Raw genomic sequence first — 25,167 nt, forward strand, 5'->3', positions numbered from 1 at the left:
ACTTGAGCACAAAAATCTACTTACAGTATTAAGGGAGTGTTGCACTGTTGGCAGTACCACCTTTTGAATAAGACATTAAACTGAAGCTCCAGTCTGCTCTCTCACATGGCCTGTTTCGAAGAAGAGCAGCGGAGTTATCCATGGTGTCCTGGCTAATATTTGTACCTCAATCACCATCACTAAAATGCAGACTGTCTGATCATTATTGCTTTGCTGTTTGTGAGAGTTTGCTGTGCACAAATTGGCTGCTGTGTTTCCTATATTACAATTGCAAAGGCATACAATGTTGCAAAGATTAGTGGTAGGCTAGAAGATTGGGAAAATATTAGAAACCAGCAAAGGATGACTAAAAAAATAAAGAGGGAGAAAATAGATTATGAGAGGAAAATAGTAAGAAATAAAAAAAAGACAATATGAACTTCTACAAGGATATAAAAAGGAAGAGTTGCTAAAGTAAAAATGAATCCCTTAGAGGATGAGACTGGGAATTAATAATGGGAAACAAGGAAATGGCAGAGACTTTGAATAAATATTTTGTATCTGTCTTCACAGTAGAAGACACTAATAACATCCCAATAATAGTAGAAAATCAGGGGGCAAAAGAGAGGGAGGAACTTAAAACCATCTTTATCACTAGAGAAAAAGTACTCGGCAAACATATGGGACTAAAGGCTGACAAGTTCCCTGGACCTGATGGCCTGCATCCGAGAATCTTAAAGGAAGTAGCTGCTGAGATAGTGGATGCATTGATTGTAATCTTCCAAAGTCTCTAGATTCTGGAAAGGTCCCAGCAGATTGGAAGACCGCAAATGTAACGCCCCTATTCAAGGAAGGAGGGAGACAGAAAGCAGGAAACCATAGGCCAGTTGCCCTAATGTCTGTCATTAGGAAAATGTTGGAACCCATTATTAAGGAAGTAGTAGCAGGTTCAAGATGGCTCCTGGGCTGGAAGCTCCCTAGGAAGCTCCCTTGCTGTTCAACTCTATCCATGGCCATCTGCTCCCATCCCTAACGTTTTCTCCCCCAATCTGCCCTCTTAAACTGTTTAAATTCCCCTGGCTCTTTAAATCAGTTCATTTTAGCCCTATCTAAAAGTTAACAGTTAGTTTAGTGTATGTTACCTGGGCCCACTGCCCTCCCCCAGCCACACCTGCTCTTTGTTTTCTCAATGAAATTGATCCGGATGAAATTGACGAGCACAGCTGCCGATACTTCAATCTCCGATCCTGCTGTCTTCACAGTCCAGAGTGTCTGCAGCCACGGCATGCGGTAAGTCCATTGAGGTGAAGAAGGAGCTGCGGGACCCGAGAGAAGTCCTGTGAAAAGGTGCCCCGAACACCCAAAACATCCACGAACGGCCCCCCCGGCCGCAACTTCAAAGCGCCCGCGGGAGATGGCTCGGAGAGCATCTGCAGCGCACTGTCGGCAATGCTGCATGCCTTTATTTAAACCACTGCAAAAAAAAAACCCTTAGCAAATGTAATCACCTCTAAGTCTGCCAAATGATGCTTCACCTCCCGAAGGACGTGGATGAGCTTTCCGGACGTCGATGGTGGGCACTGAGGAAATGGCTTATTACCTGCACCAGATTCCACCCCCCCTCCCCCCCACTTTACCCCCCTTCCACCCCCCCCCACCCCCGTCCCCTTCCCTGCTCCACCCTCTCAGCTCACCCCCGTCCCAGCCCGCCCCCCCCTCGCACCATCTTCACCCCGCACCCCCTTCCCCTGCACCCCCCCCCCCCCACCCCCTCCCTCTACCCCTCCCCCTTGCATCCCCTCCTCCCACCGGCACCATCCTACACCTGTGTAGGGGCCCCAACAACCCCACTGCCTTGTGGGCGTCTCGGGAGAGACCAAGGCTAAGGGAGTAAACCCTAACAGAAAATCCGGAGCGGAACCCCGTAGGCGGTCATGTGTCACCTTTGGCATGTTTCCGGCAGTTCCTGCAGCCATACTGGTGCCAAACGTCGTGTCCTGCACTCCTTTGGACCCCACCAGAAAGGCCGAGAGGGGGGTTTTGACGACTGGGCAACTCTCAACCTCCATAAATTTGCCCAGGCATGCGCCATGGAGAGGTCACTCCATAGTTGCCTCACAGCGACTAAAACAACACGGAAGGCAGCAGTTACGGGTTATAAGTCCAGATAAATTGGCGTAGAAACTGGGCGCCACGGGTTGCCTTTGTCGGTGGGAGAGGTCATTGCACCTCACTGGACAGCTACCGCCCGCCTCAAACCGGGCAGCCCCCGGTCAATAAGGTTCTGTCCCGCCACAGTCTGCCTGCTTCAATGGGTGCTTGGAGCTCAGGGTCATTGCCCGAAAGGTGGACTGATACACCGCACCAAACAACATGAAAAAAGGAAAGAAGGTACCAGCCCTTCGCTTTGCAAGCTGGAACGTCAGAACTATGTGTCCTGGCCTGTCGGAAGACCTTACACAAATCAACGATTCTCGGAAGACCGCCATCATTAACAACGAGCTCAGTAGATTCAATGTGGACATTGCAGCACTTCAGGAGACTCGCCTCCCCGCGAGTGGCTCTCTAGCAGAGCAAGACTACACCTTCTTCTGGCAGGGCAGGGATCCTGAAGAACCAAGACAGCATGGAGTGGGCTTCGCCATCAGAAACTCCTTGCTCAGCATGATAGAGCCTCCCTCAAATGGCTCGGAACGCATACTGTCCATCCGACTGCTCACCACCTCTGGTCCAGTACACCTACTCAGCATCTATGCTCCAACACTCTGCTCCGCACCTGAAGCTAAAGACCAGTTCTATGAACAACTCCATAACATCATTAGCAGCATCCCCAACACCGAACACCTATTCCTGCTGGGGGACTTTAATGCCAGGGTTGGGGCCGACCATGACTCATGGCCCTCCTGCCTTGGGCACTATGGCATTGGAAGGATGAATGAGAACGGGCAGAGACTGCTTGAGTTGTGTACCTATCATAACCTCTGCATCACCAACTCGTTCTTTCACACTAAACCCTGTCACCAGGTTTCATGGAGGCACCCAAGATCACGTCGTTGGCACGAGCTAGACCTCATTGTCACAAGGCGAGCCGCCTTAAACAGTGTTCAAATCACACGCAGCTTCCACAGTGCGGACTGCGACACCGACCACTCCCTGGTGTGCAGCAAGGTTAGACTCAGACCAAAGAAGTTGCATCATTCCAAGCAGAAGGGCCACCCGCGCATCAACACGAGCAGAATTTCTCACCCACAGCTGTTACAAAAATTTCTAAATTCACTTGTAACAGCCCTTCAAAACACTCCCACAGGGGATGCTGAGACCAAGTGGGCCCACATCAGAGACGCCATCTATGAGTCAGCTTTGACCACCTACGGCAAAAGTGCGAAGAGAAATGCAGACTGGTTTCAATCTCATAATGAAGAGCTGGAACCTGTCATAGCCGCTAAGCGCATTGCACTTTTGAACTACAAGAAAGCCCCCAGCGATTTAACATCCGCAGCACTTAAAGCAGCCAGAAGTACTGCACAAAGAACAGCTAGGCGTTGCGCAAACGACTACTGGCAACACCTATGCAGTCATATTCAGCTGGCCTCAGACACCGGAAACATCAGAGGAATGTATGATGGCATGAAGAGAGCTCTTGGGCCAACCATCAAGAAGATCACCCCCCTCAAATCTAAATCGGGGGACATAATCACTGACCAACGCAAACAGATGGACTGCTGGGTTGAGCACTACCTAGAACTGTACTCCAGGGAGAATGCTGTCACTGAGACTGCCCTCAATGCAGCCCAGCCTCTACCAGTCATGGATGAGCTGGACATACAGCCAACCAAATCGGAACTCAGTGATGCCATTGATTCCCTAGCCAGCGGAAAAGCCCCTGGGAAGGACAGCATTACCCCTGAAATAATCAAGAGTGCCAAGCCTGCTATACTCTCAGCACTACATGAACTGCTATGCCTGTGCTGGGACGAGGGAGCAGTACCCCAGGACATGCGCGATGCCAACATCATCACCCTCTATAAAAACAAAGGTGACCGCGGTGACTGCAACAACTACCGTGGAATCTCCCTGCTCAGCATAGTGGGGAAAGTCTTTGCTCGAGTCGCTCTGAACAGGCTCCAGAAGCTGGCCGAGCGCGTCTACCCTGAGGCACAGTGTGGCTTTCGTGCAGAGAGATCGACTATTGACATGCTGTTCTCCCTTCGTCAGATACAGGAGAAATGCCGTGAACAACAGATGCCCCTCTACATTGCTTTCATTGATCTCACCAAAGCCTTTGACCTCGTCAGCAGACGTGGTCTCTTCAGACTACTAGAAAAGATCGGATGTCCACCAAAGCTACTAAGTATCATCACCTCATTCCATGACAATATGAAAGGCACAATTCAACATGGTGGCTCCTCATCAGACCCCTTTCCTATCCTGAGTGGTGTGAAACAGGGCTGTGTTCTCGCACCCACACTTTTTGGGATTTTCTTCTCCCTGCTGCTTTCACATGCGTTCAAAACCTCTGAAGAAGGAATTTTCCTCCACACAAGATCAGGGGGCAGGTTGTTCAACCTTGCCCGTCTAAGAGCGAAGTCCAAAGTACGGAAAGTCCTCATCAGAGAACTCCTCTTTGCTGACGATGCTGCTTTAACATCTCACACTGAAGAATGCCTGCAGAGTCTCATCGACAGGTTTGCGTCTGCCTGCAATGAATTTGGCCTAACCATCAGCCTCAAGAAAACGAACATCATGGGGCAGGATGTCAGAAATGCTCCATCCATCAATATTGGCGACCACGCTCTGGAAGTGGTTCAAGAGTTCACCTACCTAGGCTCAACTATCACCAGTAACCTGTCTCTAGATGCAGAAATCAACAAGCGCATGGGTAAGGCTTCCACTGCTATGTCCAGACTGGCCAAGAGAGTGTGGGAAAATGGCGCACTGACACGGAACACAAAAGTCCGAGTGTATCAGGCCTGTGTCCTCAGTACCTTGCTCTACGGCAGCGAGGCCTGGACAACGTATGCCAGCCAAGAGCGACGTCTCAATTCATTCCATCTTCGCTGCCTTCGGAGAATACTTGGCATCAGGTGGCAGGACTATATCTCCAACACAGAAGTCCTTGAAGCGGCCAACACCCCCAGCTTATACACACTACTGAGTCAGCGGCACTTGAGATGGCTTGGCCATGTGAGCCGCATGGAAGATGGCAGGATCCCCAAAGACACATTGTACAGCGAGCTCGCCACTGGTATCAGACCCACCGGCCGTCCATGTCTCCGTTATAAAGACGTCTGCAAACGTGACATGAAATCGTGTGACATTGATCACAAGTCGTGGGAGTCAGTTGCCAGAGCTGGCGGGCAGCCATAAAGACAGGGCTAAATTGTGGCGAGTCGAAGAGACTTAGTAGTTGGCAGGAAAAAAGACAGAGGCGCAAGGGGAGAGTCAACTGTGCAACAGCCCCAACAAACAAATTTCTCTGCAGCACCTGTGGAAGAGCCTGTCACTCCAGAATTGGCCTTTATAGCCACTCCAGGTGCTGCTTCACAAACCACTGACCACCTCCAGGCGCGTATCCATTGTCTCTCGAGATAAGGAGGCCCAAAAGATGAGCAGGATATTTACATAATTATAACACAATAAAGGAGAGTTAATTTGGTTTTATGAAAGGGAAGTTGTGTTTGACAAATTTATTAGAGTTCATTGAAGATGTAATGAGTAGCGTAGATAAAGGAGAATCAGTAGATGTAGTGTATTTGGTTTTCAAAAGACATTTGATAAGGTGCCATATAAAAGGTAAGATAAGAGCTTAGGGTGTTGAGTATGGATAGAGCATTGGCTAACGAACAGAAAACAGAGAGTCGGGATAAATGAGTAATTTTCAGGTTGGCAAACTGTAACTAGTTGGGTGCCCCAGGGATCAGTACTGGGGCCTCAACTATTTACAATCTATATTAATGACTTGGATGAAGAGACCGAATGTATTGTAGCCAGATTTACTAACAATACAAAGACAGGTGGGAAAGCAAATTGTGAGGAGGACGCAAAGAGTCTGCAGAGGGATTTAGAGAGGTTAAGAGAGTGGGCATAAAATTTGGCAGATGGAGTATAATGTGGGAAAATGTGAGGTTATCCACTTTGGTAGGAAGAATAGAAAAGCAAAATATTATTTAAACGGAGAGAGACTGCAGAATGCTGAGGTACAGAGGGATCTGGGTGTCCTCGTACATGAAAGACATAAAGTTAGCATGCAGGTACAGCAAGTAATAAGGAAGGCAAATGGAAAGTTGGCCTTTATTGCTAGGGGAATGGAGTAGAAAAGTACAGGGTGTTGGTGAGACCACATGTAGAGTACTGTGTACAGATTTGGTCTCCTTATTTTGGGAGGGATATGTTTGCATTGGAGGCAGATCAGTGAAGGTCCACAAGGTTGATTCCTGGGATGAACGGGTTGTCTTATGAGGAAAGATTGAGCAGGTTTGGCCTATACTCATTTGAGTTTAGAGGAATCTTACTGAAATGTATAAGATTCTGAGGGGGCTTGACAGGGTAGATGCTGAGAGGATGTTACCCTCATGGGGGATTCTAGAACCAGGGGCATAGTTTCAGAATAAGTGGTCTCCCATTTGAGCCTGAGATAAGGAGTAATTTCTTTTCTCAGAGGGTTGTTAATATTTGGAATTCTCCACCCAAGAGAGCAGTGGAGGCTGGGTCACTGAATATATTCAATGCTGAGTGAGACAGATTTTTTATCTACAAAGGAATAAAGGGTTAAGGGGCAGGCAGGAAAGTGGAGTTCAGACCACAATCTGATCAGCAAAGCTCTTATTGAATGGCGGAACAGCTCAAGGGGCCAAATATCCTACTCCTACTCCTATTTCTTTTGTTCTTTTGTATTGAATGGTGAGCAGACTCGAGGGGCCGTAAGGCCTACTTCTTCTCCTATTCTTATGTTCTTATGTATATGGTATGCAAGCTTTTTATTCTGTCCACCTGTTTAGTGTATGGTTTTATACTGCAAAGGTGAGTAAATATATGAAGTATTACACCAATAAGCATCTTCTTCCATTATAGAATACCTTTGCAAAGCTACTGCCTAGTATGTTTTTGATCTAAATAATCACAGAATTGTTCCAGTGCAAAAGGAGGCCATTGGGCCCATCGTGTCCACACCGGCTGTCTGAAAGAGCAATACACTCAGTTCCATTCCCCTGCCTTCTCCCGGGAACCTTGCACATTCTTCGTTTTCATATAACAGTCTAATTCCCTTCTGAATGCTTCAATTGAACCTGCCTCCACCACACTCTCAGGCAGTGCATTCCATATTTTAACTTCTCGCTGCGTGAAAAAGTTTTTCCTCAAGCCACTTTTGATTCTCTTACAAAATACTTTAAATCTGTGCCCTCTCGTTCCCGATCCTTTCTCAAGTGGGAACAGTTTCTCTCTATCTACTCTGTCCAGACCCCTCATGATTTTGAATATCTCTATCAAATCACCTCTCAGCCGTCCCTTCTCCAAGGAAAAAAATCCTAACATCTCCAATCTATCTTCATAACTGAAGGTCCTCATCCCTGGAATCATTCTCGTGAATCTTTTCTGTACTCTCTCCAATGCCCTCACGTCTTTCCTAAAGTGTGGCTCCCAGAACTGGACGCAATACTGAGGCCGAACTAGTGTCTTATACAAGTTCATCAGAAGTTCTTTGCCTTTGTACTCTATGCCCCTATTAATAAAGCCCAGGATACTGCATGCTTTATTAACCGCTCTCTCAACCTGTCCTGCCACCTTCAATGACTTATGCACATATACACACAGGTCCCTCTGCTCCTGCACCCGCTGTAGAATTGTACACTTTATTTTGTATTGTCTCTCCATGTTCTTCCTATCAAAATGAATGTCATAGAGTCGTACAGCATAGAAACAGGCCCTTCGGCCCACCGCGTCCATGCCGACCATAATGCCTATCTATACTAATCCCATCTGCCTGCATTAATTCCATATCCCTCTATGCCTTGCTCGTTCAAGTACCTGTCCAGATGCCTTTTAAATGTTGCTACTGTTCCTGCCTCCGCCACCTCCTCTGGCTGCTCATTCCAGATACCCACTATTCTTTGTGTGAAAAATTTACCCCTTTGATCCCCTGTCAACCTCCTCCCTCTCACCTTAACTCTATGCCCTCTAGTTTTAATCACCCCTACCATGGGAAACAGACTCTGGCTATCTACCCTATCTATGCCTCTCATAATTTTATATACCTCAATCATGTCCCCTCTCAGCCTCCTTCACTCCAGGGAAAACAGACCTTGCCTATCCAATCTCTCTTTATAACTCAAGCCCCATAGATTTTTGTGAATTTTACTCTATGAAGTTTGAATGAGTCTTTTCCTCTCACTGAAATACAATGGCTGACTGCAGTAATTGATTTAAAAAGGAGTGCTCCCAACCTCAGACCCATTTAGTTGTAATAATCTTCAAGCTAATTGAATAGCTCTGACTCTCCAGGATGCTGCAATACTTGGGACTGTGGGGTTATAGTCATTTCTAACCTGGGAGCATTTGTGTCATATGAGTTTTAATCAACTTTTAGAGGAGAAAAATGGGAAGAGAACGCATACAAACCCAGGAGTAAAACATAACACTCGCCAGCAAAGATTTGCATGACCAATCTTCACATTTCAGCGTATTCACTGCTTACTTGCTATTAACTGAAATGGTATACATCTCCCATCGAACATCAGTAAGTTACAATTTCCTGATAATGTGAATAATAGGATTGAGTTGGCTGAATGCACAGGCATCAGTGTCTCTAGTGCAGGGGGCTAGCCAGGGAGCAGCCAGTAAATGGTTGCCACTAAGCATTAAAGGAAATGGTCTGATGGTGACAGAAAAGTTGAATAATTGTTCCCAATGGCAGTGCAGAGACATGTAGAGCACACAGCTCCCTTTGATACCTACCCCTCCCTAACTCAGTAACTTCCTCCAGCTCTGCAACCTCTCCTTCACTATGTTAGTTATTACTTTGACCTGATCCTCTTGTGCATCCCTCCAACCTTTAGATTTCACAATCTGGAATTCCTTTCTTTAAATCTTCTGTCTTACCATACCTTCTCCTCCTTTAAGACCCTTCTTAAAACTCCCATTTTTGGCCAAACTTTTGGTCAACCCTCCTGCTCCCTCCTTTGTCTCAATGTCCCTTTTCCTTATGCCTCTGCAAAGCCCTTTGCAATGTTTTCTGTGTTAATGGTGCTGTATAAATGCAAGTTGCTGTTACAATTTCTGCAACCTCTGGGAGGTACAATTTCAAGTACTGTAAACAATCACTGCCTTTTTGTACAGTCTTTCATTGTGCCAAAGTTACTTTCTCGGTGGGGTCAGGAGTCACAGATGGAGAATTAGCCATGTTCTCTTAAACATTATTCCTCCCTTCACCAGTGCTCTTCTTCTTTCGAGGTTTAGTGTTTCCCTGCAGTACAACAGTGACTGTACTTAAAAAATTCTTCTTTGGCTGTAGAGCAATTTGGGAATTCCTGAGGTTATGAAAGTCAGCATAAAAATTCAAATTATTTTTCTTTCTTTTTCTTCCAAAACTGCAGGCATCATGGACTGCTGCTTACTGATAAAAATTCTGAGTGCACGATGATCTGCTTATAAAGTGCATGTCTAGAGGTAAATTACAGGTTCAGACAGAACAACTTGAGTGTCCTTTATGACCTTATCTGAAACATCCGGCACACTTGTAACCTGGTAACGAGTATCCATGCACTTTATGTGGTGCCTTTTAAATTCTAGCAGAAACCAAGAATACTGGAAGAAAGATTGGCTGCAAATTAAAATCTAAAAATATACAAAAGATAGTTGGCCACATTTTGTTTGATAGACGCCGGTCTTGCCATTGGGACTGGAAGCAGATGCGCGCCATGTCGGGGCCAGCCAGGAGCGGCGGTTGCATGTGATCCAGTGGAGGCGAGCCAATTAAAGGCAATGGGATGCAGGGGCTGGCCAATTACGTGGTCAGTGGCGGGGGCTGAGGCGTGATGCCAGCAGCAGCTGACGTCACAGCAGGTGATGGTGCCATTTTTAAAGGGTTGCCAGCCCTTCGTTCAGTCTTGCTGTTAGCAGTCACAGAAGTAGCAGAGTTCATAGAGGCTGCAGAGTGATGCCTCCCGCTAAGTGTTCCTATAGGCTGCCAGAGAAAGGCAGTATATACTGGTCCATAGGGATGGGAAGAGGAGAGCTGGGCACCTAACAGAGCAAGGCTGGCTCCAGATTGCAGAGGAGGTCAGCAGCTGTGGGGTCACACCAAACACCAGGATACAGTGCTGCAAGCAGCTCAGTTACCTCATCTGGACAGCAAAAGTGAGTACCTCTTAATGCCTTCACTGCTTGCGCCTTGCATCTGGCAAAACAGGAAGGTGCATTGGGTGGAGAGGGGGTGCCTACCCAATATGTGGGCTAAGGGTCAGGGGATGCAGGCAAACTGCCTGAGGCATGGCGAATGGCCCTGAAAGGAGACCATTTGTCAGTGCAGACCCTGACGAGGTCCATAGAAAGGGGCTGGATGCAAGAGGCATCCGTGTGCCCCCATTCACAACAGCTGGACTACCACCAGCCTATGTCTTGGGATTGTTCTCATTGGTAGATCAATGGCTTCCATCCTGCTCTCTGCAGGAGAAGACTGCACATATTCACAGAGAACAGGCCAAGACTGGCAGTGGGCTGCCGATTCTATGTCCTGACCCCAATAGAGGAGGAGGCCATGGAGCTCGCTGGGCCGCTGGATGGAAGAAGTGTTGTGGACGGAGAGACGGGGCACCTTCCCAAGACAGTAAGGTCATCATGGCACACAAGGGTGCATATGCTTTTATGGAGCCATGCTGCTTATCCAGCATCTGGTATTCACAGAGATCTCCAACGCAGGGGTGTGTGCTATGTTGGGAGGGGAGACCCTTGACCCTTCAATCTCTCCGTTCTCTCATGCAGGTCATGCAGTGCCTATCGAAGAGCCTCCGAAACTTTAGGAGAGCCTGCCATTTCTGAGGAGGAGGGGGGAGGCTCAGAGGGTCCAGTGTCACCTCATACCCCTGCACCCTGCATCAGCATAGATGATCACGTCAGTGGGTATGCACTTGTGGTCAGATTTGGGCACACAACCTGGTGAACACAGCACAGACCATAGAACCATAGAAAAATTATGGCATAGAAGGAGGCCATTCAGCCCATCTTGTCTGTGCCAGCCAAAAAATCTATCCGCCCAATTACAATTTGATACCATCTTTAACTTCCATAGTTATCCACGGATTGTTCATCCTTCTTATCGGCCATAAATTTACAGCCGCCCTGGGAGCAGAGGTGGGGGGAGGGTGGGGAGTGCGTAAAATCAAGGGAGAAACAGGGTGACACTCCTGTCACCTACCTGTCCCTGCTGCCATTTTACCAGCATCGGAGGAGGTTGAAAATAACCTGCCCACCCCAGGTCAATTGAAGCCCTTAAGTGGCCAATTAATTGCCACTTAACGGCTTCCTCTCACTGCCACTGGTATATTACCTGTGGCAACTGGGCACTTCGCTTGGCTGGATTATTTCACAGCCCCTGGTTGGACTTTTTTGGTGTTACTTATCTCCCCTCTGTCTCCAGAGGGCTACCTTTTAAGATCAAAATCCATCACATTAGAGTTTCTGTTAGTTGATACATGATCTTGTGGTTGCAAATGAGCTGAACATTGATGAAGTGGAAGCCATTTCTGTTAACAAAGACTCCAGGGTGATATGGAGGCACATCCATTGCCATGTATGTGCAGTCAGTGACTCCCTAGACCCCTGGGATGCCAGCCAAGACTGGCCTTCTTGTTTGCGATGTGCACGTAAGTGCCAGACATGGCAAAAATGGCATTAATCACCTATAAGATGCACTTATGGGCAACTGATAGCAAAATTCTGAAAATATCATCATAGATCCCTTAAAGGAGCGCGAGGCAAAGCGTTTAAGGGGTGTTGCGACTTTGAACGCCACTGGCAATGCATGCCCACCTTGTCCAGTAGGCATGAGGCTTCCTTCCAGGAGCCTGCATATGTCAACGATCACCTGACATGAAACCCTGAGCCTCCTGTCGCAGTGCTACTCTGTCATGCCCAGGAAGCTTATCCTGTGCCTGTGAACCCTGTGTTTGGGGGTATTGCCTCCTGTGAACTGGACCTCTGTGCTCATCCCTTCTCTCCTGTGGTGCAGCAGGTGCTTGAGGAGAAGGCTTTTGCTGTGGTGCTCCTGCTGGTGCTCATCTTGTTCTTCATCTGCGGTCCAAGGTAAAGTTGTGGTAATGGCTCACATGCTGAACTGAAGGTTGGCAGCTGGGAAGAGTAGATCAAAGGCAATAAACTCCAAAGTAAGGGAAATCACCTCCAACGCAATGAAGTACACTCTCAAAACAAGAACTTTGAGCAAATGCCTTTCCCCTGGGCAAGGAAACAGGGGTGAGGTCTTAGGATTTAAAGGGTTTCTTCAGCCCCCTCAAATCTCACTGTCCTCTTGCCTTGATTTCCCTGGTGAGTTCACGAAGCATGGGAAACCCTTGCACACACTGCTAAAGCTCAACTCCAGAGTAAAAGCAGCTCTTAATGAGCATTTTACATATTGTAATTGCAAAACTGCCTATTCCACAGGGGTTTCTCACATTCTACAGATCACACTCAAGTTAAAGGCGGAAACGCAAAGGCATTTTGAGCCCTCAACTCGCAAACCTGCTCACTTTTTGCAGTTCAAATTCCCCCTTCCTCTCTCACTCTCTATTCCCTGCTCTCATTCCCCCATTCTCCTTTTAATCGAGTTCTTTGTTTCCAACCTCTCTGTCTGTCTTTCTGTCTCTATAACAACAACAACAGATTACATTTATATAACAGCTTTAATGTAATAATACGTCCCAAGGTGCTTCACAGGAGCACGATAAAACGAAATATGACACTAAGCCACATAAGGAGATATTAGGTCAGATGACCAAAAGCTTGTTCAAAGAATTAAGTTTTAAGGAGTGTCTTAAAGGATGAAAGCGAGGCAAAGTGGCTGAGAAATGTAAGGAGGATATTCAAGAGTTTAGGGCCTAGATAACTGAAGGTCTGGCCACCAATGATGAAGCGTTTAAAATCGGGGATGCTGAAGAGGCCTGAATTAGAGGAGTACAAGTATCTCAGAGGGTTGTGGGGCTGGAGGAGATTACAGAGATAGGGAGACCGAGGCCATTGTGGGGTTTGAAAACAAGAATGAGAATTTTATAGTTGAGATGTTGTTTGACCGAGAGCCAATGTAGGGCAGCGAAGACAGGGATGACAGGTGACCGGGACTTGGTGCATGTTAAGGCACTTGCAGCAGAGTTTTGGAAACCCTCAAGCTTACAGAGCGTGGAATGTGAGAGACCAGTCAGGAGTGCATTGGAATATCAAGCCTAGAGGTAATGATGGTATGAATGAGGGTTTCATAGAGTCATAGAGTCGTACAGCATAGAAATAGGCCCTTCGGCCCACCATGTCCATGCCGACCATAATGCCTATCTATATTAATCCCACCTGCCTGCATTAATTCCATATCCCTCTATGCCTTGCTCATTCAAGTACCTGTCAGATGCCTCTTAAATGTCGCTACTGTTCCTGCCTCCACCACCTCCTCAGGCAGCTCATTCCAGATACCCACTATTCTTTGTGTGAAAAATTTACCCCTTTTGATCCCCTTTAAACCTCCTCCCTCTCACCTTAAATCAATGCCCTCTAGTTTTAGTCACCCCTACCATGGGAAAAAAACTCTGGCTATCTACCCTATCTATGCCTCTCATAATTTTATATAACTCTATCATGTCCCCTCTCAGCCTCCTTCGCTCCAGGGAAAACAGACCCAGCCTATCCAATCTCTCTTTATAACACAAGCCCTCCAAACCAGGCAACATCCTTGTGAATCTTTTCTGCACCCTCTCTAGCTTAATCACATCTTTCCTGTAGTACGGCGACCAGAACTGCACACAGTACTCCAAATGCGGCCTAACCAACGTGATGTACAACTGTAACATGAGGTCCCAACTCTTGTACTAAATTCCTTGGCCCATGAAGGCAAGCATGCCATGCGCCTTCTTCATCACCCTGTCTACCTGTGTTGCCACTTTCAGGGAACTATGTACTTGCACCCCAAGGTCTCTCTGCTCAACAACACTCCCCAGGGCCCTGCCATTCACTGTATATGTCCTGCCCTGGTTTAACTTCCCAAAATGCATCACTTTGCACTTGTCTGCATTAAATTCCATTTGCCAATCCCTTGCCCACTTTCCCAGTTGATCTATATCCTGTTGTAACCTTAGACAACCTTCTTCACTATACCACCAATTTTGGTGTCATCTGCAAACTTACTAATCATGCCCCCTACATTCACATCCAAGTCATTAATATATATGACAAACAACAGAGGGCCCAGCACCGATCCCTGCGGCACACCATTGGTCACCGGCCTCCAATCGGAAAAACAACCCTCCACTATCACCCTCTGCCTCCTATCACCAAGCCAACTTTGTATCCAGTTTGCTAGCTCACCCTGGATCCCACGTGTTCGAACATGGTTTCAATAGCAGTTGAGCTGAGACAGGGGTGAAGTAGGGCAATGTTACTGAGGTGGAAATAGGCAGTCTCAGTGATGGCACAAATAGGAGGTTGGAAGCTCATCTCAGGATCAAACATGACATCAAGGTTGCGACATTCTGGTTCAGCATCAGACTGTTGCCAGGGAGAGGGATGGAGTCAGTAGCTAGGGAACAGAGTTTGCAGCAAGGACTGAAAACGATGGCTACAGTCTTCCCAATATTTAATTGGAGGAAATTTCTGCTCATCCAGTTCTGGATGTCGGATAAGCAGTCTGATAGTTTAGTAACAGTGGAGGAGTCAAGAGAGGTGGTGGTGAGGTAAAGCTGAGTGTCGTCAGCATACATGTGGGGCTGGATTTTAAGAGCCCGCCCCTGCTCTCAGCAGCAGGCTGAAAAAATGGCGGCCCGCACATGCGGGCTGCACACCGAAGAGCCGCCACAATCTCCCACACGGCGGCTCATTTAAATATCCAGGGCGGCCCGCCCTCCCCGCCAATCATGTGGAGGGGGCGGGCTGTCCATCGCCAGCAATGACATCAGCACCCTGAGCGCAGCTGCTGGTGCCCCTTTTAAAGGGCAGCTAGGCCTGCTGGCAAATCTGAATTTTTAAAGTGAACACCCCGCCCTTAAATTTACAAAATAACATTGTAACGCCCCTTTCCAACTCCCCAATAAAAATTACATTAGGTATTTGTCCTTTCCCCCCTCAAAAACACTTACCTTTCAATTCTGACCTTCCCACCCCCAGATGTTACAAAAAGTTCAAAGAACAAAGAACAAAGAAAATTACAGCACAGGAACAGGCCCTTCGGCCCTCCAAGCCTGCGCCGATCCAGATCCTCTATCTAAACATGTCGCCTATTTTCTTAGGGTCTGTATCTCTTTGCTTCCTGCCCATTCATGTATCTGTCCAGATACATCTTAAAAGACGCTATCGTGCCCGCGTCTACCACCTCCGCTGGCAACGCGTTCCAGGCACCCACCACCCTCTGCATAAAGAACTTTCCACGCATATCCTCCCTAAACTTTTCCCCTCACACTTTGAACTCGTGACCCCTAGTAATTGAATCCCCCACTCTGGGAAAAAGCTTCTTGAAAGAACAAAAAGCTTCTTGAACCCCTACCCACTATCCCCTACACTGATGATACTTATTTGAACGCCCACCCCCCGCACTGAAAATCTTATCTCCCCACCCACTCCCCACAAATGTTATGCCTGCTTTCTCCAGACGGAGAATTGAAGGCACGAGAGTGCCGGCCACCGTACTGAAGGTCGCGGTGAGACTGGAAGATTGCCGGTAAGTATATTTAAATGAATTTGTTTTATTGATTTAAATATGGAAATTGAGGTCCTGTTGCCCAGCGGCGGGGGGACCGCCACAGAGCCTCACTGCTGCTGGGAGGACCGGGCCCTCCCGGTATCGAACTCCATGGTGGGCCTCTGCTGGAACGATCTTCCAGTCGCTACCCCCAGCCCCACCACCCGCCGCCATGGTGCTCGATGTCGGGAGCTCAGTAAAATCCATCCCGTGAAAATTTATGCTGTGCTTTTGGGTGACGTCACCAAGGGACAACTTGTGGAAGAGAAATCGGAGATGTTTAAGGATAGATCCTTGGGGGACACCAGAGGTAACAGTGTGGGAGCAGGAAGGAAAGCCTTTTCAAGTGATTCGCCGGCTCTGATTAGATAGTTAAGAATGGAACCAGGTGACAGCAGTCCCACAGAGTGGAGAGGCATTGAAGGAGGATGGTGTGGTCAACCGTGTCAAAGGCTACGCACAGGTCGAGAAGGACAAGGAGGGAAAATTTTCATTGTCATTGTGACTTTGATAAGAGCTATTTTGGTCCTGTGACAGGAGGGGAACCTGATTGGAGCAATTCAAACATGGAATTCCGAGAAAGATGGGAACGGCAACCGCGAGGCAGAGAACTACATGGATAGCACGTTTCAGGAGGTAGTCACCCCGGAGCTTAAGAGAACGCAGGCAAAGAGGGCCTGGGTGGCTGCCAGACAGACAAGAAGGTCAAAGCAGATAGTGCAGGGGTCCCCAGAGGGCATCCCACTTTCTAACCGGTATTCAGTTCTGAGTACCAATGGGAGAGAGGGTTCCTCTGGAGAGTGCAGCGAGATTCATGACCAGAGTGCCATGAGTGGCTCAGCTGTTCAGGGAGGGAGGAGAGAGGACAAGAGAGCAATAGTGATAGGGGATTCTATAATTAGGGGAACAGATAGGCATTTCTGTGGTCGCAGACATGATTCCAGGATGGTATGTTGCCTCCCTGGTGCAAGGGTCATGGATATCACCGAGTGGCTACAGAGCATTCTGGAGGGCGAGGGTGCACAGCCAGAGGTCGTGGGCCACATTGGTACCAATGATATAGGAAGAAAGAGGGATGAGGTCCTGCAGGCTGAGTTTAGGGAGTTAGGACAAGATTAGCAAGCAGGACCTCAGAGGTAGTAATCTCTGGATTACTCCCAAGGCCACGTGCTAGTGAGTATAGAAATAGGAAAATACACCAGATGAGTGCGTGGCTGAAGAGATGGTGCAGGAGGGAGGGCTTCAGATTTCTGGGGCATTGGGATCTGTTCTGGGGAAGGTGGGACCTGTGCAAGCCAGACGGTCTGCACCTGAACAAGACTGGGACAAATATCCTTGCAGGAAGGTTTGTTAGTGCTGTTGGGAATGGTTTAAACCAGCTTGACAGGGGGATGGGAACCTGAGCGCAGTCTTAGATAGGGCAATTTCAGGCAGGGAACGGGAGCCAGAAAATTAGCAAGTGACTCTGAAAGACAGAAGAAACAAAGGTTAAAAAGTGTGCAGCACAGGAATTTGGCAGTGTTAAAAGGGTATTTATTTAAATGTAAGGAATATAGCAAATAAAACCGATGTGTTGAGGGCACAGATAGACACATGGCAACACAATAGCAATGCTATAACGGAAGTTTGGCTTAAAGAGGGGCAAGAATGGCAACTCAACATCCCTGGATATAGAGTTTTCAGGTGGGATAGAGAGGGAGATAAAAAAGGACGGGTTGTAGCATTATTAGTTAAGGAATCAATAACAGCTTTGAGGAAGGCTGATATGCTAAATGAATCATCAAATGAGGCCTTATGGGTGGAGCTCAGAAATAAAAAAGGGGCAACCACACTACTAGGAGTGTACTATAGACCCCCAAACAGTGAGAGGGAGGTAGAAGAACAAATATGTAGGCAAGTTTCTGAGTGCAAAAACTGTAGGACAATAATAGTTGGGGATTTCAACCATCCCAATATCAACTGGGATACAGTGTGAAGGGCACAGAGGGGACAAAATTCTTGAACTGTGTTCAAGAGAACTTTTTTAGCCAGCACGTAACAAGCCCAACGTGAGGGGACAAATTCTAGATTTAGTCTTCAGTAATAAAGCTGGACAAGTGGAGAAAGTAACAGTGGGTGACCATTTTGGAGATAGTGACCATAATAAGTTTTAGCATAACCATGGAAAAGGACAAAGATAAAACAGGAGTAAAAGTTCTAAATTGGGGAAAGGCAAATTTTAAGAAACTGACCTGGCGAAAGTGGACTGGATACAGCTACTTGAAGAAAAATCAGTGGCAAGCCAGTGGGAGATATTCAAAAGCAAGATACTGCAGGCACAGTGTAGGCATGTTCCCACTAAGATAAAGGGTGGTATTGCCAAATCTAGAGACCCCTGGTTATCTAGAAGCTTACAGGGTAAGTTAAAGCAGAAAAAGAAAGCTTATGACGATCACAAACATTTTAATACTTTAGAAAGCCTAGAGGAGTATAGAAAGTGTAGGGGTGAAGTAAAAAAGGAAATTAGAAAAGCAAAGAGAGGACATGAAAAATTATTGGCAGGTAAAATCAAGGAAAACCCGAAGATGTTTTATCAGTACATTAAGGGCAAGAGGATAACTAAGGAAAGGGTAGGGCCTGTCAGAGATATACAAGGGAACTTATGCGTGGATGCAGAACTTGTGGGCAGGGTTCTGAATGAGTTTTTTGTCTCTGTCTTCATAAAGGAGAGGGTTGATGTAGACATTGTAGTTAAAGAAGAGGAGTGTGAAATATTAGATACAATAAACATAATGAGAGAGAAAATACTAGAGGATCTGACATCCTTGAAAGTGGATAAATCGCCAGGGCTGGAAGGATTACATCCCAGGTTGTTAAAGGAAGCCAGGGAGGAAATAGTGGATGCGCTGAGGATCATTTTCAAATCCTCACTAGATGCAGGAGAGGTACCAGACAATTGGAGGTCTGCGAACTTTGTACCATTGTTTAAAAAGGGAGCGAGGGATAGGCCAAATAATTGTAGGCCGGTCAGTCTGACCTCGGTGGTGGGTAAATTGTTAGAATCTATTCTGAGGGACAGAATAAATTGCCACTTAGAAAGACACGGATTAATTAGGGCTACTCAGCAGGGATTTGTTAAGGGTAGGTCATGTCTTACTAACTTAATTAAGTTTTTTGAGGAAGTAACAAGAAGGATTGATGAGGGTAGTGCAGTGGATGTGGTCTACATGGATTTTAGTAAGGCATTTGACAAGGTCCCACAGGGCAGACTAGTCAGTAAAATGAAAGCCCATGGGATACAGCGGAATGTAGCAGGTTGGAGCCAGAATTGGCTCAGGGACAGGAAACAAAGGGTCGTAGTCGACAGATGTTTTTGTGAATGGAAAGCTATTTCCAGTGGCGTTCCACAGGGCTCAGTGTTGGGTCCCTTGCTGTTTGTGGTATATATTAATGATTTGGACATAAATGTGGGAGGCATGATTGCGAAATTTACTGATGACACAAAAATTGGCCGTGTCGTTGATAGTGAAGAGGATAGCCGTAGACTCCAGAAAGATATCAATGGTTTGGTTGAGTGGGTGGAAAAGTGGCAAAAGGAATTCAATTCTGATATGTGTGAGGTAATGCATTAGGTGAGGGCAAATAAAGCGAGGGAATACGCAATAAATGGGAGGATATTGAGAGGGGTAGAAGAAGTGAGAGACCTTGGACTGTATGTCCACAGGTCCCTGAAGGTGGCAGGATAGGTAAATAGAGTGGTGAAGAAGGCATATGGAATGCTTTCCTTTATTGGCCGAGGTATAGAATTCAAAAGCAGGGATATAATGCTGGAATTGTATAAAACCTTGATTAGGCCACAGTTGGAGTATTGCATACAGTTCTGGTCACCACATTACAGAAAGGACATAATTGCTGTGGAGAGGGTATGGAGGAGATTTACAAGAATGTTGCCAGGGCATGAAATTTGCAGCTCTGAGGAAAGATTGGATACGTTAGGATTGTTTTCCTTAGAATTGAGGAGGCTGAGGGATGACTTATAGAGGTGTACAAAATTATGAGGGGCCTAGATAGAGTAGACAGGAATGACCTGTTGCCCCTAGTGGAGAGGTCAATTACCAGGCGGCACAGATTTAAGGTGATTGGTAGCAGGATTAGAGGAGACATGAGGAAAGAATTTTTCACCCAGAGTGTGGTGGATGTCTGGAATTCACTGACAGGAATGGTGGTGGGGGCAGAAACCTTCAACTCTTTTAAAAGGTACCTGGACATGCACCTGAAGTACTGTAACCTGGAAGGCTATGGACCAGGTGCTGGAAGGTGGGATTAGATTGGGCAGCTAGTTTTTTCAGCCAGCACGGACATGATGGGCTGAATGGCCTCCTGTTGTGCTGTAATTTTTCTATGGTTCTATTTGGGAAGTGACAAAACATTCAAGGACTTTGGAGAGGAAAGGGAGGTTAGAGATGGGACAGGAGTTTGCAAGGACGGTGGGGTCATGAGTTTGAACATTGCCTCTTTCTCTGCCTCTTTTTTCTTTGTCTCTCACTCAGTCTCTTCCTTCTGTGAACAGGATCTGAAGTATGCCAGTTCTGAATTGATAGATGAATAGTACTTCATCTATATGACAGCAAAGAAAATTGAAAATTTCTCACATTCAGCAACCTAGTGCATTTTTTTCAGTGTTTGGACATTTTTAATCAAGAGTTATAACTATTTCATAAGTTTCAAATTCTCTTTAGAGCAAATATCTCGAATGGAAATTTCAACTCATTGCAGCAGAATCAGATAAATAAAAACAACATGAAAAGAGTGTGTGTTTCTTTAGGTTGGTGGATACGAGGACCTCCATATAAACATGTCATCAGCATTATGACCAGTGTTTGGAAAGTATACAACGTCAGGCAGTTTCATACACTACAGTGGCCAGTGCACAAGTTAGCAGGCTCAAAAAAAGCCAGGAAGCAGGAGTGGGAGGAAGGAAATGATGCAAAATGAAAGTTTTTCAGACACTGTGAAGATAATGCAATGATAGCGTGGGACTTTACTTGACTACCTTCAGATGAAAAGAGAGTAGCAGTCTTTGTTTGTGACAAGGATGTGGAACATTTCACTCTAGGTGCTGCATTGTAAATTCTGGGTTGGAGTGGCAGAGGTCTTTGTCAGCCACTTTCATCCATACAAGCTCCAGCAGAGGATAATGACAATGTTATAGCAGACACTGCTGTGAAGTGGCATGGTGCAGAGACTGATCCTGATCATTTTTCACAGGCGATTAAGCCAGAGGCCAACTGCAGAAGAACTGGAACAAAGAAACATCCTGAAACGTAAGTAGTGATGCTACTTTATCATAATCCTTTGTCAGAACAAATTGAGTCTCTAATGAAGTAGCCATAAAGTGCCAAGCCTTGCTCCTCACTGTTTATCTAATAGCTGACTAAAGATAAAATGAGGTTTGAAAGCCCGTTGCTGGATAAACTTGTATTTTGCCCCTAATATCCACCCAGTACTCTCATCTGTTTTGTTCTGTAATATGAAAGAGTACATTACTTTATAGTGCTGTGAAGTAATGAATACTGCAGCACCTTGAGAAAAGTTGGCCTTCTACATACTGCAGTTAGACCTCCAAAGAGTTGATGAAGCAATATCTGACAGATTAATGAGTTGATGTCCTGAATTGGTGAGGAGATTCTCCCACTTCCTGCACATCTCAGGGTATTGTGAACACATTGCCCACGATTTCAAATTAAATGGACAGAAAATCATGGTTTCTCAATATGTGTGGCCACTGGTAAAGGCATTCCTGCAGTGGCTTCCATTCTGAAACTCAACTCTTAAATGTTTATTTCTAATTTCAATACTCTTTGAAGTGTTTTGTTAAAGGAACAGATCATAAGTACCTGTGTAGCTTTAGTAAAAGCTAACTGCATGTGCTTTGGTCTGCAATGCTACCTATTTTGTTAATAAATCACTGACATTTGTTAAGTACCAACTGCAAACAACAGACATAGGTTAAAATACATTGTGTATTCATCCAATGACCCGCTTAGAATATTTAGTCTATAAGTTTCAAAAAGAATGATAGCGGAGCTGAGTGCACACTATCTTTCTTGAACTGTTTCTTGAAAAGTACAGCTAACTGAAAGAAATCATTTACTTCACCTTTAAATGTCATATTCTGTGAGCTCAGCCAACAGTGGGTGATCTTGCAACATAGAGTGCTGCTGAACCACAGAGAGCTAGAAGGCACCAGGTTAAATCCCTCCCCTAAGTAGAGTTTACTGATTTCAGCCATGGCTTTTTAAAGTGCTGCAATTAGCCTTAGTGTCCCTGGGCTCAGGATCAGGAAAGTCAGACTAGTTATCCCACTTCTGATCACCACCCAGTGACTTGTTTTTATTTGTTCATGAGATGTGGATGTTGATGACAAGGCCTGCATTTATTACCCATTCCTAATTGCCCTTAAGAAGGTGGCTGTGAGCCACCTTTTTGAACCACTGCAGTCCATGTGGTGTAGATACACTATTAGTGCTGTTAGGTAATGTGTTCCAGGATTTTGGCCAACAATGATGAAGGAAGAACGATGTGTTTCAAAGTCAGGATGGTGTGCAACTAGTAGAGGGAACTTGGTGGTGGTGTTCACACATATTTTATGCCCTTATTCTTCTAGATGGCAGAGGTTGTGGGTTTGGAAGGACATTTTGGAAAGCACATCTTTAAAGTGCATACTTGTGCATGTCAAATGAGGAAGGAATTGGGCTCAGTTGTGACCCTTGGGGTGAGGTAACTGAGTGTTGGCACCAGCTGGACAAATGCATCATATATCAGAGAAGAAGGAAGAAAATGGGCATCATGTCAACATGGACTGTGGAACCAACAGCTTTATATATATGGAAGATTACAGGATGAGGAAGCAGCAGGAAGCCATAAACCATCACTGATGAGTTCTCAGGCACTGAGGAGATTTAAGATTAGCATGTAGAAAGAATTTTGCTGGTGCATTGGATCAAACGCTTTCCCCTTTTCTCTGGGGACGCAGGTTCAAAACCAGCAAAAGTTGCTGAATGAAATGCTCCTCTGTGTCAGCAGCAAAGGTCAGTGGCACTTATGCTGCATCCTTCAGACAGCTTGAGACCTGCCATCTTTATCACCCCTGATGCTCGGCAGATCCATTGCTCCATGTGGCTCTGGGCTTCTGTTTAAAGCCTGCTGAGTTACAGCACATTTTCAGGGCTGGGATTCAATAAGGTATTCAAGAATAGCAATAACAACAGCAGTAAAGACAGAAACTGTGGGAAATACTCTGAAAGTCAGGCAGCATGCTGAGTATTTCCAGCATACTCTGTTCATATTTCAGATTTCCAACATCTGCAGTATTTTGCTTTGTGTTAATGACAACAGCAACTTGCAATATCACATGCAATGATATTACGCTTTTAAGGTAGCAACATAGAGTCATTTGCGGCACAGAAGGAGGCCGATCGGCCCTTCAAGTCCATGCCGGCTCTCCATGGAGCAATCCAGTCAGTCCCACTCTGCGCTTAATCACCGTATCCTGGCAAGTTTATTTCCTTCAAGTGCCCATCCAATTTCCTTTGGAAATCATTGATTGTTTCCACTTCCACCACTCTCGTGGGCAAGTTCCAGGTCATTAACACTCGCTGTGAGAAAAAGTTCTTCTTCACATTCCCCCTGCATCTCTTGCCCCAAACCTTCAATCTGTGTCCCCCAGTTCTTATACTGTCAGTAAATGGGAACAGTTTTTCTTTGTCTAACTTATCTGAGCCTGTCATAATCTTGTACACCTTTATCAAATCTCCCCTCAATCTCCTTTGCTCCAAGGGGAACAACCCCAACTTTTCCAACCTATCCTTGTAACTAAATTTGCCCATCCTGGAACCATTCTGGTAAATCTCCTCTTCACCCTTTCAAGGACCCTAACATCCTTCCTAAAGTGAGGTGACCAGAACTGGACATGATGCTCTAGTTGGGGCAGAAGCAGAATAGGTACCTTCTTCTCAGAACTGGTCCCAATGCCCTAAGAACCTGAAGCCTTCCCTCCTGCACCATGCTTTAAGCCACAGATTTATCCTCCATATCTTTCTATTTCTACTCTCACCAGTGCATAGCACTGGGAGTAATCCAGAGATTACTACCTTCGAGGTCCTACTCTTTAACTTCCTCCCTAACACATGAAAATATGACCTCAATACCTACCCTTGCTATGTCGTTGGTACCAAAATGCACCACAACTTCTGGCTCAATCCCTTCTCCCAGCAGAATATTCTGCAACCTCTCTGTGATGTCCTTTACCCTGGCACCAGGGAGGCAACACACCATGCAGGACTCATGATGACGGTTACTGGAATGCCTGTCTGTCCGCTGAACCAATATCCTAGTTTAGACATAACTATGGAGTCCCCTTTAACAATTGCATTTCTATACTTTGCTGCTCCCTCCGTACAGTACCTTGCCCGTTGGTGCCATGGACGGGGTTGCACTCCTTCAGGGTATCATCGCTCCCAGCAGTCTCCAATACTGAGTACCTGTTTAAGAGCAGCATACACTCTGAAGACTCCTGCACTTCCTGCCTCTTCTTACTCTTCTGAATGGCCACCCACCTACTATCCTGAATTCTCACTGCCTGTGGGGTGACCACCTCTGGGAAAGTACGATGCAGGAAGCTCTCCTGCCCCTGCTGCTCCACAGTGACTCCAGATGTCCCTCAAACTCAGAAATCCTGAGCTTGAGCTGAAGCAGCTGGAGATACTTCCTACTCATGTGCTCTCCCAAGACATGTGAAGTGTTCTGAGATTCCCACATGGTGCAGGAATTGCAAGCAACAGGTGTCAGATGCCCATCCATGAGGTTAAAAAAATCTCTATTTCCTCTTCAACAATCCAGTTAGTACCCTGCTTAAACTATCATTTCTAATTAATACCTCTAAACCTGCTCTGTGCTTATACTCTTATTAAATCACTTACTGCTATACTAACTCCAAATGAATATTTTTAATTTCCTAGTTCCTAATTTAAACCAATATCCTAGTTCAGAGATTAAAAAAGAGAAAAATACTCACCAATCAATCACTTAGCTTCTTCCCTGTGACATCACACTTTGATTGACTTTAGAACGCAGTCAGGTGTCTCTGAAGCCGTACACCCACCCCTAGGCACGCTCCTTTATCCTGTCACGAGTCTCACTGTGCTCTCTTCCCGGCCCGCTCCTTTATCCTGTCACCAGTCTCACTGTGCTGTCTCTCCGGCCTGCTCCTTTATCCTGTCACC

General features: G+C 46.2%; 1 protein-coding gene across 10 annotated transcripts in view; it reads left to right on the plus strand.

Annotated features, from left to right (window-relative positions):
- LOC137384353 (phosphatase and actin regulator 1-like) overlaps window positions 1–25,167 on the plus strand; it is an 859,907-nt gene that overhangs the window by 744,250 nt on the left and 90,490 nt on the right. For all 10 annotated transcript variants that reach the window (XM_068058280.1, XM_068058345.1, XM_068058335.1 and 7 more), the window contains one exon: window positions 21,152–21,207. In XM_068058280.1, the coding sequence (XP_067914381.1) occupies window positions 21,152–21,207 (56 nt within the window). The remainder of the gene's footprint in view (window positions 1–21,151; window positions 21,208–25,167) is intronic.

Source organism: Heterodontus francisci, chromosome 2, assembly GCF_036365525.1.
Source record: "Heterodontus francisci isolate sHetFra1 chromosome 2, sHetFra1.hap1, whole genome shotgun sequence".
Taxonomy (NCBI): domain Eukaryota; kingdom Metazoa; phylum Chordata; class Chondrichthyes; order Heterodontiformes; family Heterodontidae; genus Heterodontus; species Heterodontus francisci.